The sequence below is a fragment of the Phyllostomus hastatus genome, unplaced genomic scaffold, assembly GCF_019186645.2.
Source record: "Phyllostomus hastatus isolate PE091 unplaced genomic scaffold, TTU_PhHast_1.1 phas_contig_38, whole genome shotgun sequence".
NCBI lineage: Eukaryota > Metazoa > Chordata > Mammalia > Chiroptera > Phyllostomidae > Phyllostomus > Phyllostomus hastatus.
In genome coordinates this window covers 10,526,657-10,546,723 of record NW_025333869.1, presented here as the reverse complement: position 1 = coordinate 10,546,723, position 20,067 = coordinate 10,526,657, and the positions used below count along the sequence as shown (strand labels likewise).

General features: G+C 36.7%; 1 protein-coding gene across 6 annotated transcripts in view; it reads left to right on the top strand.

Moving 5' to 3' along the window:
• Positions 1–20,067, top strand: part of SHLD2 (shieldin complex subunit 2) — a 176,802-nt gene that overhangs the window by 121,642 nt on the left and 35,093 nt on the right. For all 6 annotated transcript variants that reach the window (XR_006786057.1, XM_045842446.1, XM_045842448.1 and 3 more), the window contains exons 4-6: positions 629–823; positions 983–1,117; positions 11,386–11,592. Coding sequence is in view for 5 of the 6 variants with exons in the window: in XM_045842446.1 (XP_045698402.1) it covers positions 629–823; positions 983–1,117; positions 11,386–11,592 (537 nt within the window). In the remaining variant the exon portion in view is untranslated. The remainder of the gene's footprint in view (positions 1–628; positions 824–982; positions 1,118–11,385; positions 11,593–20,067) is intronic.

The following is a 20,067-nucleotide window of genomic DNA, read 5'->3' as shown; positions in this document are numbered from 1 at the left end:
TGTGTCTTTTGTAGTTTAATCCCACTGTTTGTTATTAACTCGGTTGATAATGCCTTCAGTGTTGGCATCATGATATGATATGTTTTTGTATCTCTAGGGCTTGATACAATGCCTGTCATATGGATGATCTACTGATGAGTGAGTGAATAATGAGGCTTTAGTGTAGCATAAAAAATACATTAGAATGAGAATGTTACTGAGGGAAGGCAAGGCCAGGGCAGTAAGTCTTGAGGAAGAATGGCAGTATTTGGGATAGTTGGGGAAGATGTGATTAAATCAGGGATTAGGGAACCAATTAGATATAAAAGGCTAATGGAAGAGTCAAAAAATAACTGAAATGTTGGTCTAGGTTAATTGGTGAAAAAATTATTAATAACAAGATAGAGAAGTTAGGGAACAGGGCAAGTTTTTTGGAGATAGTAAATACTCTATTTCTTGGTTAAAAATATCCAGCTTATTTTTGCATCTAAACTGAGTTAAGAATAAGCTACATGTTTTATAGAAATGAAATCATGTTTTATATTTAATATACTTTACAGCATAAAATGTAGTTCTCAGTAAATACTGTGTTGTCAAGAAAATGTAATTTTGCCATCTTTGGTACATGTGTATTGTTTTTTTCTTTTAGATTCCAGTATAGTCAGTGGTGTTGTACTTCAAGACTTACTGGCATATGTATCTTCAAAACATTCCTATCTCAGAGATCTTCCTCAGAGGCAGCCTCAGAAAATGAGCAGTATAGAATTTGTAGAATTGGAGCAGCTTCAGCCTGACATGTTAGTCCATGCAGTACTAAGAGTCATTGATATCACTATACTGACAGGTAATTATTTTGGTCACCTCCTTAATTTTAGATTATAAAATAACTAAGATACAAGACCTTAGTGTACAATTTGTTAATTATTATATCTTTATCATTAGACATTAAAATATGGTATCACATGTGATAGAGTAACTAAAATATTCCTTTTTTCTTTTCCAGAGGCATTATATAGTTATAGAGGAGAGAAGCAAAGGAAAGTTATGTTAACAGTGGAACAGGCCAAAGGTCAACATTATGTACTTATATTATGGGGTCATGGAGCAGCCTGGTATCCTCAACTTCAAAGGAAGAAAGGTAAATAAGGCAAAAAGCATTTAATTTGTTTATAGTTAGGTAAGTGGTTAATGCTTATGAGCCTAAGATGAAGAGACTTTTAAGAGATTTATATTAGATTTAAAATATAAGAGATCATGATTAAATATTCTTCTATTATAATAGAGTTCTTCCATTATAATTTTATACCTCCTGTAAGCAAGTAAGTAATCTAAAAAGTCCTCTACAGTGGGTGTTCCCTTGAGCACACCCACGCCTTACTTCCCTCTCAGGTATGCATCTTTACTTTTCCCTCTTAAACTCTAAGGAACCCCGTGAGACTTGCAACCATGACAATATTCAGTTGTAGCTCTTCCCTGGCTAACCCCTTAAACCTCTATCCAAGGCCCCCTTTTCTCTGACTTTTCAGTGAGCTAACAGCAGCTCCACCTGGGTTCATTTTTTTTCCATAACGTTTCTGGAGAGCCAAAGCACAGCACCACTTACTTAGGCTCCCTCCTGTTGCTTCTGCCTTCAAGCCTTCCTTGTTTCACTGCCACAGCTTTAATGAATGTACTCTTGAAAGAAGTCAATACATAAAGTTAATGGTGGTAAAAATAAAAGCTTCCATTTATCCCCAAGTATGCTCTTTACCATTTTAGCAAAGATTTTATCTCCTTCAGATAATGTTCTTTAAAAATTTAATTCTGGAGAAGCTTGTTCAATTTTTATCCAGACAAAGTACTCTGATAAATAAACTTCTCTCTGGTTATAAGGCAGATATTAGGGTAGTTGCATTAACTCTTTGAAATTACAGTGTTACTGTTTAGTAAATTATTGTGTTCCAGGTTTTTATTCCAGTTATTTTAAATGTGTAGACTATTAGCCATCCATAGAATGTTTATGGTTAAAATATGACTGATGATTACATTTTAAAGCATAAATTAATAATTTATGATGTATTGAATAAAATGGAATTGTTTTTTCAATAAAATAGTGTATTTTCCTTTTGATATTATGACATCCTTTAATTGTAACAAAGATATTATAATTAGTGGCTCATGAATTATTTTATCCTGCTAAATTCATTCAGAGATTAAGTGTGTGTTCCATTCTTTTTTACCTGAAAGAGTTAATGTTTCTTCTTGAACTTCTACCTACAAAACAGTTACCTAAAGATAGAATCTGTCACATTGTCTCTCTTAATCATTAATAGCCTATTACTAGGATTTGAGATAAGTCCAATTTGATCCTTTTATGTTAGGATCAAATAGTGACAAATATTTGTTTGGTTGAGAAATCTGACAAAAGTGTCAATGATAGACTAACCATCATTACTGACCACCATTTCCATAGTCAGAAGCATGAGTCTAGTGCATGCTGATCAAAATGTGGGTAAAAGGTATTCCAATTCTAAATAGCAAAGCAGATTGCTCCATCCTTAATATAAATAGTCTTTTAAAATGAATAGCTGTTTGGTTGATAAAAGAGAAATGATAGTTGTCTTGAGATAATTCTATGGTATTTAGTTTAATATTCAAAATTTATGAATCCTGGAATTAAGATGTAGTTCTTTGTTTACATTGGCATGCTTTATTAATAACCATCATTTTTAAGTTTTAATATTCACCTCAATACCTTGAGAGTATTCTTTTAAAAATGGGAATACCAATTGCAAATGGTCATTTAAGTAAGTGGTTTCTACTTTCAGAAATCGTTAGCATTCTATTTATTTATTATTTCTTGACGCATTCTCTATTAACCTTCCTTTATATTGGGCACTGGTTTTACTTGTTTCCAAGGACTTAAAAATATTCACATTTAGGTGATATAATCAGAAAGAATTGTGTTGAATCATTACTGATTCAGTCATTATTGAATACTAAAGATAGCAGAGTTGATGTTTTTGGGAAGAATAACAAGAAATTCCAAGTTCACATTTGGTATGTCTCACACGTAGCAAGCATTGGTCACAATTTGCATCTTAATGAGGGTGGATTAGAGACCTAAATGACACTTCTTAATTATTGGGAACACCTAAAATAAGCTATTCAGAACTAAATGCTATTCCAATGCAATATCCTTCTGAAATAATTTAATAGAAGTCTAACATTTAAAAAATAACATTGTAATAAAGTATTGTCATGACATTACTAATTAAGCACAGAATAAATGCAAATAATCCCAATGTCTGTGGTTATACTTAATGAAAAATCATAGTTATGTATGCATGGAGGTTTGAAATTCATTCACACCTTTTTAAAAAAATTTAAATCATTTTTTATTTTTCAGTTACAGTTCACATAGAATATTGTATTATTTTCAGTTGGGACACCACTGATTAGACGTTACACAAATTACTAAGTGATCATCCAATAAATCTTGCACCCATCTGACACCATGCATAGTTATTAGAATAGTCCCTATGCTGTAATTCACAACTCCATGACTATTCTGTAACAACTAATTTGTACCTCTTAATCCCTTTACATTTTTCACCCATTCCCCCAATCCTCCTCCCAGCTAGCAGCAGTCAAAATGTTCTCTGTATCTATGAGTCTGTTTCTGTCCTCCTTGTTCATTTGTTTTGTTTTTTAGATGCAGTTGTGATAGAATGTATTTATTGCCATTTTATTGTTTTTATTTTTGATCTTTTTTCCCTTTGTTAAAAATGATTTTATTTATTTATTTTTAGACAAGGAGGGAAGGAGAAAGAGGGAGAGAAACATCAGTGTGTGGTTGCCTGTCACGTGCCTCCTATTGGGGACTCGGCCTGTAACCCAGGCTTATGCTCTGACGGGGAATTGAACCAGTGACCCCAGCACTCAATCCACTGAGTCACATCAGCTAGGGCTTTTTTCTCCTCCTTCTTAAAGAAGATCCTTTAACATTTCATGTAATACTGGTTTGGTGATGATGAACTCCTTTAGTTTTTGCTTATCTGGGAAACTCTTTATCTGTCCTTCACTTCTAAATGATAGCTTTGCTGGGTATAGTAATCTTGGTTGTGGGTCTTTGCTTTTCATCACTTTGAATATTTTTTGCCAATCCCTCCAGCCTGCAAAGTTTTTGTTGAGAAATCACCTGACAACTCCCTTGCCTTTAAGATCTGTCTTTAACCTTTGGTATTTTAATTATGATGTGTTGGGTCTACCTGGGTAGCTCACTTGGTTAGAGCATCATCCCAGTACACCCAGGTTGTGGGTTCAGTCCCTCATCAGGATGTTACCAGACGAGGACTGACTTGGAATGGGCCTGCCTCAGGCAGCTTGTAGTGTGTAGGTTGTTGACTTTGTATAGGAAAGATTACAACATGAATCCAAGTGAATTTAAAGGTACATTTATTAAAGCTGGGGACAGTGAAACAAAGGAAGGACTTAGGGTAGACAAAGTAAGAAGAGAGTAATAGGACAGAGTGTAGGCAGTTCTCTGCTTTGACTCCCTAGAAATGTTATAGGAAAGGAGTAAGCCAAGGCAGGTATCCTTTTAGCTCACTGGGAAGTGAAGGTCACGGAGACAGAAGTTAACCAAGGTGGAGATGCTTTTAGCTTCCTGGGAAGTCAGAGAAAAAGCAGGGCTGGGACACAGGATCAGGGGATAAGCCTGGGTTGAGCTTCTGTTGCCCTCTCTTCCCCTGGATGCAAGTCTCATGGGGACCCTTAGAGTTTGGGAGGAAGTAAAAAGTTCAAGAAGGGGCATGGGTGAGCTTTAGAGCAAACCTACCCTGAGTCTTTGTCCTGAGGGCTTTTTATCTTTCTTCTGTGAGTGAGAATCTTAGCAGAGGGTTTCAGTAGAATATGCATCAGTTTTCAAGGTAATTTTTAATATGCTGATAAGTCAAAATGTGTGCACCAGGGTGGGGATTGGGAATATCCTTTGGTCTGCTATGTTGTTTTACTTTTATCTTGGGTCTGCCTGGCTTTTAATGGGTTTTTGTTATTAGTCCCCTGGCTTCATTTGTTCTTGGGTTTAGCGGGCACAAATGGCATTAATTGGGTCTCTGTTCTCTGTTTCCCAGACCAGGATGATTTAAGCTATGTATTCTTTGGTGGGGAAGGAGAGGTATAAACCATTTACTCTCAAGTGCCCTTGGTTAGGGGAGATAAAGTCTTGTGATTCACCAGCTGGCTGTAATTTGCTCAAACTGTTTGGCCTTAATTTTCTTGTCTCAGTTTCCTCATTCCACTTGCTCTGGAATTTTCCTAGCTTTTTACTATCCTGTCACAAGGGCACATATAAGAAGCAACCAATGAATGCATAAATACATGGAACAACAAATTGATGGTTCTCTCTCTCCCTCTTTCTAAAAAAATCAATAAAGAATATTAATTTAATTTGGTATGTCTTGGTTTGGGCCTCTGGGTTCATCTTGTTTGGGACCCTGGACTTTCTGAACTTTCCTTTTATTTCCTTTATTGTGTTAGGGGAGTTTCCGGTCATTATTTTTTCAAATAGGTTTTCAATTTCTTGCTCTCTCTCTTCTCTTCTAGCACACCAATATGCAAATGAGGCTTCATCTACTCTACTGTTGATTCCCCGTAAATTATTCTTCATTTCAGTTGGTTTATCTTCATTTCTGACTGGTTCTTTTTTATGTTTCCATGTCTTTTTTTACCCTGTTGAAGCTGTAAGTTCAACTTCTTTTCCTTTAAGGTCATTGAGCATCCTTATAACCAGTGTTTTGAATTCTGCATCTAGTAGGTTGCTTGTCTCCATTTTGTTCAGGGTTTTTTTTTTCCTGTTCTTTATCTCTTCATTTTGACAGCCTCTCTGTGTTTGTTTCTGTGTATTTGGTAGAATGGTCTAATGTAGTAGGTGTCTTGTAGGGTCTAGTGGTACAGCCTCCCTGATCATCCAAGCTGGGCATTCCAGGTGCACCCCCCCACCCTCATGTGGGCAGTGTACACTCTCCTGTTGTAGTTGAGCCTTGATTGCTGTCAACAGGTCAGTGGAAGGGATTTGCCCCCGGGCTGATCAGCTATGAGTACTGGCTGTGATCACCATGGAGAGTCAGCTGCACAGGGGCCCACTCCACAGAGCAGAACTTATTTCAGTGGAGCTCTGTGCCTGCTAAGTCCACCCCTTGACTGTGTAGCTGGTGGGTGGTGCTTCAGTGTGGTCTGAAGCTGTCTACTAGATGCCCTGTTTCTTGGGCCTCTCTTCCAGGCGCTGGAACACTGGGCTGAGGAGCCTGTGTGGGGCTGGGACCTCTCACTTTTCAGCAGGAACCTCTGCAGCTCAGATTTCCCTCTTGATTTTTATTTGCCACACATGGGTGTGGGAGCCTGTTTTTGTATGTCTACCCTTCCTATCAGGCTTGGTGTGGCTTCTTTTTTAAAAAAAAAATCCTCACCTAAGAGTATGTTTATTGGTTTTAGAGAGAGAAAAGAAAAGATAGAGAGAGAGAGAGAAAGAGAGAGAGAGAGAGAGAGAGAGAGAGAGAGAGAGAGAGAGAGAGAGAGAGAGAAATCAGTGTGAGAGAAAAACATCAATTGGCTACCTCCCACAAGTGCTCCAACTGGGGACTGAACCCACAACCTAGGTATGTGCCCTAACTGGGGATTGAAACCACCTATGCCTCCAGGCCAGGTGGTGTGGCTTCTTCTTTAAACCCCTATTGTTAGACTTCTATTCACCTAATTTCAGACAGTTCTGAATTGTGAGTGTTCTGTAGTTTAGTTGTAACTTTGATATGGTTGTGGGAGGATGCAAGTACCGAATATAGCTACATTGCCATCTTGACCAGAAGTGTGCTTCTGGCTTTTTTCCCCCATTCACCCCCTTAATTCATGATTCACATATAGAAACGTATCACAATTTGTCTCAATACCATTCTCAGACTTACTAGCCTAACTGCATGTGACTCCCTTCTGTTACTTGAACATGGCAATCCTTTCCCTGCTTCAGTATCTTGAATTTACACATTTCCTCTGCCTAGAGTGCTTTTCCCCCCAACTCTCTCATATGCAGGGTTCCTTCATCTCTCAGCTCCAATTTTGTATCCTTTGTCAGGCCTCCCATATGTAAATACAAAACTTCTCTCTATCAGACCATTTTTTGTATTCCATTTGTGCCACTTAACACAGTTGGGATTATCTAGCCTATTGGCTTGCATAATAATTAACTAATTTTCTCAACAGATTGTAAATTCAATGACTAGCTTGTTCACCATTGTATCACCATTACACAGCACAGTGCCTGCACTAGTAAATATTTTCTTTGTGAATGAACAGATGAAGAATAAAATATAGCTCAGACAGCCTTTCAAAATTTCCACTGTTAAGGAGAAAGACTGAAGTTTGAGGTGGAAATACTAATTGTTTCAAGTAATAAGGAAAAAATTGTGAAGTTTAAAAAATGCATGCACATGAAGGTTTTGCAATCACTGGGTGTATTAAGAAATTATATTTGGCCCTGGCTGGTGTAGCTCAGTGGATTGAGCGTGGGCTGCGAACCAAAGCGTCGCAGGTTTGATTCCCAGTCAGGGCACATGCCTGGGTTGCAGGCCACAGCCTCCAGCAACTGCACATTGATATTTCTCTCTCTCTCTCTTTCTCCCTCCCTTCCCTCTCTAAAAATAAAATAAAATCTTTAAGAAAAAAGAAAAGAAATTATATTTGAACTTAGGCACCGAGGGCTTGTAGTTAGAACTAGAACTCTCCTCTGGTTAACTTAAACAATCAAAGGGATTGTATTTGAAGTATGAAGGAGTATCTCATAATGTATAAACCAAGAGGGCTTATGAGTTTCTGGGGGACTTGGAACTAGGATCTGAAAAGCTTTGTGGGTCCCAGGCAGCTTCTCCATGTACCTTGTTTTTTCATTCAGTGCAGATTTTTTCCTGCTTCTCAACCATGTGGGAAGCAAATGGTTACTCTGTAGCTCCTGATTTTACTTTTACTGGATTGGCCAAAAAGTCCGTATGTTGTTTTGTTTTTTTTTGTAAAATAAAACACACATTTTTCATTTTCATCAATAACTTTATTGATTTGGATATTTTGAGTATGCCAACTTTTTCCCAAGTGGAGTAATGTTGATTGTTCTCAGTTAGTGTCTCGATTTGATGCTATCAACTTCAACTGGTCTACCTGACCATGAAGCATCATCCAGCAAGAAATCTCCAGCACGAAACTTTGTAAACCAATTTTGACACACTTGATCAGTCACATCACCTTCTCCATACACTGCACAGATCTTTCTTTGCATTTCAGTTTTGTTTTTTACTTTTCTTGAGATAATAAAGCATAATATAACAAAAATATTGTGTATTTTCTTCCCTCTTCAATATTAAAACGGCTACACAAAAATTTGCCAATTTTGGCAAGTTTTTTTAATGCACACTGATATGACAGCTGTCACAATACAATCTAAAAAATTGTTTTGAATGAAGTTAAAGACAACTAAGTGCTACTAGAGCCATCTTATGGAAAAAGCAAATGAACTTTTTGGCCAACTGGATATTTTTAAGAGATCAGTAGCATTTCCAAATTCCCAGCAAAGAGCATCTGATTGCCTGATGGAATTTGATTCATTCACCTGTAGCCTGGGTTGAAAAGTAGAACTAGGAATGCCTGAACTTATTTCAGAGGATGTGGGAACAGTTAAAGCAGGTGATTTGTGTTCTGGGTTGGCACACAAAGGTATTCACTACCAAATAGATACATATGTTCACTAGCCTGGAGAGATGTATGTGATATATTACTTAGTTTAAAAAGTAGGTGATAAGACTTCATGTGTAGTAGGATCCTGATGCAGACACTGGCCCACAGTGTCCGAGTCATTATGGATGAATTAAGACATTCACACAGACTACTGAGTCCGGTGGAAGAAAAGGGACAGCATGGCTTTTCTCTCAAGGGGAGCAAAAGCCTTGGTCCTTGCCGTGACCGGCCTTTATTGGGTTTCTCGGCACATTACGTGATGGTCCTCATTTACTATGCATAGGTTTGCATAGGTTGCATAAGTGGTTACCTTTTACGGAAAACAAAGGAGCCTATGCTGCTAATCACATCACAGAAGAGGGATATTTGCAAATGAAAAGGCAAAAGTGGCTGAACCAGTTACACTTATCCTTGGAAGGTTTAGCATGGATTTTAGGAAGTTACTTTGCAGTAAATGTCCTCAATTCAGGGTGAGGGAGTTTTTTAGCAAGAGCAAGACTCAAAGCAGCCTAGGCACATTGTAGGTCTGATTCCCCACAGGAGAACCTATCCATGGGCATAGGTCCTGTGCATCTCTGAGTGGGAGCTGGGCCCACACCATGCAGAATGGTCTCCTACAGGATCCTATTTTAATAAAAGTGGATATATAAATAGGTACTTACACTTAAAAATCTGGAAATATAGATACAAAAATGCTAGCTGTGGCTACCTCTGTATGATAATATAAGGTTTTAATTTTTTCTTCACACCTTTAGTTTTAATTTTATGCATTTGTGAATCTGAATTTATTTTTTAAACCTTTTAGTATGAAAAAGTTCAAACATATGAGTACCATTTCCAGCTTATTAAAGTATAGCAAATCTTTATCACCTATTAACTCCTTTTTCTTTATCTAAATATTATACAATAAACATATTTTATGTTATAATTAGAAAATAAAAGTGAACTTTTTTCTTTTTAGGTAATGTTTGGGATATCTAGCTAATAATTTGAGAAAAAAATCAAAGATATACTTAATAGTTGTGTCCAAATAAATTAGAGATGAATTAGAGATTCACATATGTTTTTCTAAAAAGAAAATAAAGCAAACTTGCTTGAAGTCCACTGTTAGGAGGTTAAATAACATGCAGCAACAAAAACCACTATACTATATATTAATATAAAAGTCATTGTATACAAACTTAAAATACAAGTGAAAAACCAGAAAAAAGTTACATTTTGTCAGATAATAATGCTATAAGCAAAAGTCAAATATCTATGAATATGAATGGGCAACAGATACATAAACAGGCAAGACCTCAAAGAAGAAATGACCAATAAATACAAGAAAATGTTACTCAAGTAACTGAAGACACACAAATAAAATGATAGATGATTTGTCTCTTAAGAAATTAATAGCGAAGATATGGAGAGACAGTCACTCATAAACTGTTGGAGATGTAAATTGGAAAATCCTTTCTTGAGGACAATCCATGTGAAAACCTTAGAATTTGGAATACCTTTGGCTTAATAATTACACTTATAGAAATTCATCATGACTATGCATTAAGATGTAGATAAAAGTATATTTATCCTGGTACTACTATTTGTAATAATGAAAAGTAGAAAAACCCAACAAGCCCCAAAATAAGACTATTGCTATAATAATAATTTTAAAGATTTTGGTCTATCCATGCAATGGCATATTATGCAGATTTTAAAATAATGTGGAGTAATACTTAATAACATGTAAAATATATTTGACATGTTAAGTAAAAATGAAACAAATTGAAAACAAATGTTAATTTTATTTTGGGGTATTGAGATTATGGCTGCTGTTTATTTATTTATTTAGTTTATCTGTGTATTTTGTAATAAGACAACAGAGCTATATTAAAAATGTTGATTGGTTTTAAGCAGCAATGTGGAATATAGGTGCTTTAATTCTACCTAATGATATAATATTTATACAGATATAATGACTTATTCTAAAATACGCTGGAAATGAAAAACCCTGTCAAATGAAAAAAAATAAGGAAGCAGGTGAGGGCATGTGAATTAGATATTGACCTGAAGTAAGCAAAACTAAAATAAAGCTTTTATTATTGAAAACTTAGTGCTAAGAGACCTCTGTTTTATTATAGTTTTGAAGTGAATTTATTAATATAGAATATGGTTATTAGGCAAGAAGGTCTGTGCTACTGTGGTTTTAAGAATTAGAATCATTACTGAGGGAATTAAAAATATGTACAACTGTATCAAAATGCTTTTTTTTGTTCTGGGAAAAGATAGCTATGCAAGAAAACTAAGGTATTGAAAATCAATTGGAGATATTGATTGTGGCAGACCTGTATCTATTTTTCTGTCCTTATATTATCTTTGCCTATAGATATATCAAAATGAAAATTTGCTACTCTGAAAAGCAGTTGATTGTAATAAATTGTGACTGTTTAGGAGACCAAGAAATCTTTAGAAAAAATTTCATTAAAATCATCTCTAGCATCTTTACTGTTGTCTTAATATATTCATATTTTGTCCCTTTATACCCAAATTCTTTGATATAATGAAAGTTATGTTTAACTGATTAAATTAGGTCAGTCTGTTTAATCTGATTCTGAACTAAAATTATTTTCTTTTTGATAACTTTTTGTTTTTATTTGTTTGTTTAAGATTATATTTGGGAATTTAAATATCTTTTCGTTCAGCGCAATTGCATCCTAGAAAACCTAGAATTACATACAACACCTTGGTCATCCTGTGAGTGCCTGTTTGATGATGATAAAAGAGTAATTTCATTTAAAGCAAAATTTCAAAAAAGCATGCCCTCTTTTGTGAAGATATCAGACTTAGCAACACACCTGGAGGATAAATGTTCAGGTAAGACTTTTATATACATAAGATTTTGCTAGTTTTAAGATTTTATTTATTTATTTTTAGAGAGAGGGGAAGGTAGGAAGAGGAGAGGGGAAGAAACATTGATGTGTGAGAGAAACATCTATAAGTTGTCTCTCCCACATGCCCCAATGAGGGACCAAACCCCAGCACGCAACCTAGGTATGTGCCCTGACTAGAGATTGAACTGGTAACCTTTTGCTTTGCAGTATGATACCCAGCCATCTGAGCCACACTGGTCAGGATGATATTGCTAGGTTTTTTTTTAAGTATATTTTATTGATTATGATATTACAGTTGTCCCATTTTTTTCTCCTTTATTCCCCTCTGCCCTGTACCCCACCTCCCACCAGCATTCCTGCCTCACTTAGTTCATGCCCCTGGGTTGTACATATTAAGTTCCTTGGCTTCTTCATTTCTTATGCTAGTCTTAACCTCCCCCTGTCTATTTTGTACCTACCAATTATGCTTCTTATTCCCTCTATCTTCCCCCCATTCTTACCCACCTCCCTACTGATAACCCTCCATGTGATCTCCATTTTTGTGATTCTGTTCTTGTTCTAGTTGTTTGCTCAGTTTGTTTGTTTTTTTTGTGTGTGTTTTTTTTTAGGTTCAGTTGTTGATAGTTGTGAGTTTGTCATTTTACTATTCCTATTTTTGATCATCATCTTTTCTTTGATAATTCCCTTTAACATTTCATATAATAAGGTCTTGGCGATGATGAACTCCTTTTAACTTTCCCTTATCTGTAAAGCAATTAATCTGCCCTTCCATTCTAAATGACAGCTGTGCTGGATAGAGTAATCTTGAATGTAGGTCCTTGCCTTTCATGACTTGGAATATTTCCTTCCAGCCACTTCTTGCCTGCAAGGTTTCTTTTGAGAAATCAGCTGATAGTCTTATGGGAACTCATTGTAGGTAACCGTCTCTGTTTCTCTTCCTGCTTTTAAGAGTCTCTCCTTCATTTTAATCTTGGGTAATGTAATTATGATGTGCCTTGATGTGTGCTTTCTTGGGTCCAACTTTTTTGGGACTCTCTGAGCTTCCCGGACTTCCTGGAAGTCTATTTCCTTTGCCAGATTGGGGAAGTTTCTGTTCACTATGTTTTCAAGTAAGTTTTCAATTTCTTGCTCTTCCTCCATTACTTCTGGTACCCCTATGATTTGGATGTTGGAGCATTTAAAGTTGTCTCAGAAGTTCCTAAGCCTCTCCTCACTTTTTTGAATTCTTGTTTCTTCATTCTGTTATGGTTGAATGTTTATTCCTTCTGCTCCAAATTATTGATTTGTGTCCCAGTTTCCTTCCTGTCAGTGTTGGTTCCATGTATATTTCTCTTCATCTCACTTTGCATACCTTTCACTTTTACCACTGTTTTGCAACCATACTCAACCATTTCTGAGAGCATCCTGATAACCATTGGTTTGAACTCTGCATCTGATAGATTGGCTATCTCTTCATCACTTAGTTCTATATTTGGAGTTTTGATCTATTCTCTCATTAGGGCCAAATTTTTTTTTGTCTCAGTGCAGCTGTTACATTGTAAGGGGCAGAACTCTTGGTATTTACCAGGGTGGGGCAACCCAGGTCACTGTGTTGTGGTGCTGTATGTGGGGGAGGGGTCGGAGAGGGAACAATGCAACTTGCTTGGCTCTTGGATGGCTTTCAGTCACTTTCCCTGCTACTGGCAAACAAATTTGGCCCTTCTGGTTCTAATTCCCAAGTGGGTGGGTTAATGTATGTTCTAGGACCCTGTGGGTCTCTCCTATGAATTCTGTGAGTCTCGGAGTTTCCCCTGCCACCTCAATCCCCACAGATTTTTAGTGCAAGAGGTTTTGAGGCTTTGTTTCCCTGCTCTGGAACCTTGGGTTGCCCCATCCATCTCGTTCCCCCCATTGTTCCTCCCAGTTTATCCACACCCAAATGTGGGACTGCCAGCTGCCATCTCACCCACCTGGTCCTCCAGCCTCAGCCTTGCCACAGGTCCTCTCCACCCCTCCTACTTGTCTGAATGAATGTTTCTTCTTTAACCCATTGGCTATTGGACTTCCATACAGTTTGATTTTCTTGCAGTTTTGGTTATTTTTATTTTTAAATTTGTTTTTGTCCTTCTTTTTAGTGTGGAGGCAAAGTGTATGTATGTATGTATGCCTCCATCTTCGATATTGCTACTTAAAAAAATATTTTATTTATTTATTTATTTTTCCTTTTTTTTTTTATTGTTGTTCAAGTACAATTGTCTCCATTTCCGCCCCCCCCCCCCCTCACTTCCACCCACCCTAGCCATCCCTACCTCCTACCCTGGATCTTGCCCCTCTTTGGCTTTGTCGATGTGTCCTTTATACATGTTCCTTGACAACCCTCCCCCTATTTCCCCCGTTATGCCTTCCTACCTTCCTTCTGTTTACTGTCAGTTTGTTCTTTATTTCACTGTCTCTGGTTATATTTTTCTTTCTTGTTTGTTTTATTGATTAGGTTCCACTTACAGGTGAGATCAAATGGTATTTGTCTTTCACGGCCTGGCTTATTTCACTTAGCATAATGCTCTTCAGACCCATCTGTGCTACTGTAGAGGGTAGGAGTTCCTTCTTTCTTTCTGCTGCATAGTATTCTATTGTGTAAATATACCACAGTTTTTTGATCCCCTTATTTACTGATGGACACTTAGGTTGCTTCCAGCACTTGGCTATTGTAAATTGTGCTGCTGTGAACATTGGGGTGCATAGGTTCTTTTGAAGTGGTGTTTCAGGATTCTTAGGGTATAATCCCAGCAGTGGAATTCCTGGGTTGAAGGCAGTTCCATTTTTAGTTTTCTGAGGAAATTCCAAAGTGTTTTCTACAGTGGCTGTGCTAGTCTGTGTTCCCACCAACAGTGCACTAGGGTTCTCTTTGCTCCACATCCTCTCCAACACGTGTTGCTTGTTGATTTGTTTATGATGGCCGCTGTGACTAGTGTGAAGTGGTATCCCATTGTGGTTTTAATTTGCATCTCTCTGATGGCTAGTGATGCTGAGCATCTTTTCATATTCCTCAGGGACCTCTGTATGTCCTCCTCAGAGAAGTGTCTGTTCAGGTCCTTTTTTAAATTGGATTGTTTGTCTTCCTGGAGTGGAGTCATGTGAGTTCTTTATATATTGTGGAGATCAAACCCTTTTCCTAGGTATCTTTTGCAAATATATTTTCCCATATGGTTGGTTCCCTATTCATTTTGCTGATGTTTTCTTTAGCCATGCTTTTTATTTTGATGAGATCACATTTGTTTATTCTTTCCTTTATGTTCCTTGCTTTAGGGGACAAATCAGTGAAAATATTGCTGCATAGAATGCCTGAGATTTTCCTTCTTAAGTTCTCTTCTAGGACTTTTATGGTATTGTGATTTATATTTAAGTCTTTTATCCATTTTGAGTTTATTTTTGTATATGGTATAAGTTGGTAGTCAAGTTTCATTTTTATTCATGTAGCTGTGCAGATCTCCCAACACCATTTGTTGAAGAGGCCATTTTTACTTAATTTTATGCTTCTGCCCCCTTTGTCGAGTATTAATTGACCATAGAGACTTGGGTTTATTTCTGGGCTCTTTTCTGTTCCACTGATCTATGTATCTGTTCTCATGCCAGTACCAGACGGTTTTGATTACTGTGGCCTTGTAATATAGTTTGATGCCAGGTATTGTGATCCCTCCTACTTTGTTCTTTCTCAAAATTGCTGCAGCTATTGCCCCAGCTATTGCTGGGGTCATTTATGATTCCATATAAATTTTTGAAGTGTTTGTTCTATGTCTGTGAAATATGTCATTGGTATTTTAATAGGGATTGCACTGAATCTATAAATTGCTTTGGGCAGTATGGACATTTTCATGATGTTAATTCTTCCAATCCATGAACATGGTACATGCTTCCATTTGTTTGTGTGTTCTTTAATTTCTTTCTTCAGTGTTGTATACTTTTCTGACTATATGTCTTTTACCTCCTTGGTTAGGTTTATTCACAGGTACTTTATTTTTCTTGTTGCTATGTCAAATGGGATTTTTTTCCTGATTTCTGTTTCTGATATTTCATTGTTGGTGTACAAAATGTTTTTGGTTTCTGAATGTTGACTTTCTATCCCACTGCTTTGCCACATTTACTTATTAGGTTGAGTAGTTTTTTGGTGGAGTCCATAGGATTTTCTATATACATTATTATGTCATCTACAAACCGTGACAATTTTTCTTCCTCCTTTTTAATTTGGATGCCTTTTATTTCTTTGTTTCTTGTCTGATTGCTGTGTCTAGGACTTCCAATACTATGTTGAATAGAAGTGGTGAAAGCAATGTTGCTAGTTTTACAAATAAAGAAGGTACAGTTTGTTGGGGAAGTATATGTAAAAGCGAGTTATAGATCTTTGTAAATATCTGAACCAGATATTGGCATCGTCTTAGCTTTTTGCCTACAGTCTTTTGACGTTCACTTGTAATTATTAGGGATCACCTAAAATTTGTTTGTTTGTAATTACTAGAAGCTCATCTTTTAATGATACAATATGTCCACTGTTTTGTTTGGCATATTCAACTTTGGAAATTCTTTTGAGATTTCCCTGCTGTTTTGCATATCAGCAATTTATTCCTTTTTCTTCTATGGATATATTAAGATTTTAAAATCTGTTCATGTGTTGATAGATATTTGAGTTGTTTTTATCAGTTCTTGACTGTTATTTATTAGCTTCTATAAACATTCATGTATAAGGCATTATATGGACATAGTCTTTCCTTTCTTATGAATAAATATCTAGGAATTGAATAAGTAGCTAGGTTATGTTATATGTTTAACTTTGTAAGAAACTGCCATACTATTTTACAGAGTAGTTGTGATATCATCTGTAGTGATATTGGTATTACCTGATATTGCTAATTTATGTTTTCTACCTATTTTTTTCCTGGTCAATTTGGCTAGAGGTTTATTGATTTTATTGATCTTTTCAAATTGATTTCTCCCCTGTTTTCCTGTTTCCTACTTTATCGATATCTAGTCTGATCATTATTATTTCCTTTCTTCTTTCTTGGATTTTACTTTTTCACACTTATGAAGTGCAAATTGAGATCATTGATATGAAACTTTTACTTTTTTTTTTCCAGTGTAGGTATTTAGTGCCGTAAATTTCCCTCTAAGTACAGCTTCTGAGTTCTCTACCCAATGCCCTATGGATTATGAGACTTCCTACTGTAGTTGGTGGGAAAATGCATTTTTCCTGGCTTTGTGCAAACTTCAGGGAATTGTTTCTAATAATCCTTTCAGATGGTTCTTTCCTTGACCTGTGGTCACAAATACTCAGTTGAATTCTCCAGGGGGACCTTCTGTAGCTTTCTCTTTTTGCAGGTCTCATCTGTCTACTACCCTGTCCCAAGAACTCTAGCAACATTAGTCTTCCAGATAAAAATTCTTTCTCCTCTCAACTCAAGGAAGCCATCCGGTTCTGCTGGGTTCCCATTACCTGCACCACAGCCAGGAAACTCATGTCTGTAAGCTGAGGCGGTCACTGGGCTCAATCTCTTAAGGATCACTATGCTCTGTTGCCTGATATCCAAGGTCTTGAGAATATTTTCATACACTTTGTTTTTTTATTTATTTCAAATATCTGAACTTTTTTATTTGCAATACTTCTGACACTGAATGTATGGATTTTATTTTCCCATACTAACAACCAGTTCTCCAAATCTCTGGAAACAACTGGATGTCCCACAATTCAGTTCTGACATTCCCTACCCAGAACTGGTGTCAGGCTCCACAGGTTTAAGAGCTCAGCCCCACAAGATTGTCTTTGCTTCATATGCCAGTCACAAGTATTGGTACCCGGGATACTCACACTTCTGTGTTGTGTCTTGGACATATTCTGACTTGGCTGTGTTACCAAACCTTCAATGCCAGGTTCTTAAATCTCCATGTCATAGAAGTGAGCACTGAACTCAGTACAAGATTAACCATATAGAATTTACTAAGAGAGCTTGCGTACAAGGGAATTCACCAGAAAAAGAGGAGTTGAGCTCCCCAAGAGGTTCTTGTGGGTGGCTTATACAGGGGCCTTGAGGTATATGTAGGGCTTGGGAATAAGGATGAGGTCAGTTGTCCCACAATCATCATCAGGAGGCATTTTATCCCTGGGTAGCCACAAGATGTTTTCCATGGTCAGTGGACCAGTCAAAGGGCCTGAAAAATAATGCTTGTGCACACATTTTAATTACTATTGAATTGACAAAAAAGCTATTGCAGAATATGATGTTAAGAAAGGATGTTATCATTGTACATTCTTTCCTTTAAGGATGTGGTTAGGTTATAGAATCTTACTGAAAGCAAGGAGTCACAGTTAGACCTCTGAGATGGAGTTCTTTCAATCAAGATGTAGTCCAGATGTTACCCATATACTGACTACAAAGTTGGGCATTCCTACAACCCACCCTCCTTTCAGCTTCAGTAATTTACTAGACCTGCTCATAGACTTCAGGAACACTTTTTATTTACACTTAGCTGTTTATTATAAAGAATACAACTCAGGAAAGGCCAAATAGAAGAGATGCACAGGGCAAGTTACGGGTGAAGGGACATGGAGCTTCCTCTCCATGCACAGATGTATCTCTTCAGTTGCACCAGTCTCCCAGCACCCTTATGTGCTCCCTGAACTCTGTTATTTAAGGTTTTTAATCAAGGATTCATTCTATAGGCACAGTTGATTAAATCATTGACCATTGGTGATTAACTGAAACTTTCAGAGTTTGTAGGGTAGAGCTGAAAATTTCAACCCTCTAATCATTCCTTGGTTTTTCTGGTGACTAGTCTCCATCCTGAAGCTACCTATGGGCCACTAGTCACCAGTCATCTCAATAGCATACAAAAGATACTCATCACTCTGGAGATTCCAAGGGATTTTGGAGTCCAGGACTAGGGACAAAGACCAAATATTTGTGGGTTTTTTTGTGTCACAAGGTGGGAGCGTGAATCTAGTTTCTTATACTACATTGGCCAAATACCAGATTAGAATTTTACAGGTTGTGTTAATCCACATAGGCATGTATATATATTTTACAAGATATGATTAGCATCATAAAACTAAGCTAAAGAGAGTGCTTTCTTCTTAGAAAACAAAGATAATTATACCTCTCAAAAAACCCAACTTTTAATGGAATACATAGATTTATTCTCAGAGAAGAACTCCATATACTCATTTATGCATTGAAATGTTTATTAATAATAATAGTTAATTTAAAAGTAATATTTCTAGAAGATTACAAATAATAGAAAATTTTCAATTTGTATACTGTTACACTTTTATACAGCTTTCAAAAATGGAAGTAAGTTGCATGTGGCCATGGAAAACTCTAGATTTATACAAGCTGGTAAAATCTTGGGTAATGTAGTAGTGTCACATTAGTTCCTAAAACAGTTTTATATTTGTGTGGCCCTCCTGTCTCTCCATCTCCTAAGTCCCCTCAAACTTATGGAGCTGATCACTGTAAGAAGGATGCCATAGGCAGTGGAGGAACTCCATTCAATTTGGTGTCATGGAGAAGTAAACTCTCTTATCTACTGCTTACATAAAATGGTTACCTTCTGGGGCTGATGACCTAGAATTAGATTTTAAAATAAAAAGAATATCAACAAAATAAGTGGTCACAGCTCTGATGATTAATGGTACCAAGGATATAGAGTCTCACCAATTTGGGGGATAAGACTGGTAATTGGGAGTATTCTTGGAAACCCTGGAGCTGTGCTCCCTATTGGGAAACCTTACAAAACCTTTGCACTGTTAACAATCAGTCTCTAGTAGGTTGTGTTCAAAGAGGACCTTTGAGTCATTTTCATTTTCTTTATTTTCAACTATCAGGGCTGACTTCATAGTTTCTGTCATTGTTTATGTCTATCATAGTTTCTATCAGAGCACATGGAAGTATAGGAAGTTTTTCCTAGCCCATTTCATAGTTAAATAAAAGGAAAGAGAAAGGGAGATCAACATGGCAGAATTTTCTAAGAAGTTTTGCTCTTTTAACAAAGCTTAACAAAAGCCAGAGAGTGATAAGTTGTTCCTGACTCCTTGTAAACAAATGAAGATGCTCACTCAGCACCTCATCCTGTCATCAGCAGAATATCAGTGCCCAGCAGGCTGTAATCCCCTTGAAAGCAGAGTCTTCATATATTATGAGCTTTACATTTCTAAAAGAGGTGTCTAAATTTACAAAATGTTAGAGGAGTTATTAACACTCTTCTAAGATTACTAAATTCTTTCATTAAGTAGTTTCTTTTTTTATATGTCATTACTTTTTATTTTTATTTTTTTAATATATTTTATTGATTATGCTGTTGCAGTTGTCCCATTTTCCCCCTTAACTCCCCTCCACCCTGTACACCCTCTCCCACCCACACTCCCCCCCTTTAGTCATGTCCATGTGTCATACTTATAAGTTCTTTAGCTTCTACATTTCCCATACTATTCTTA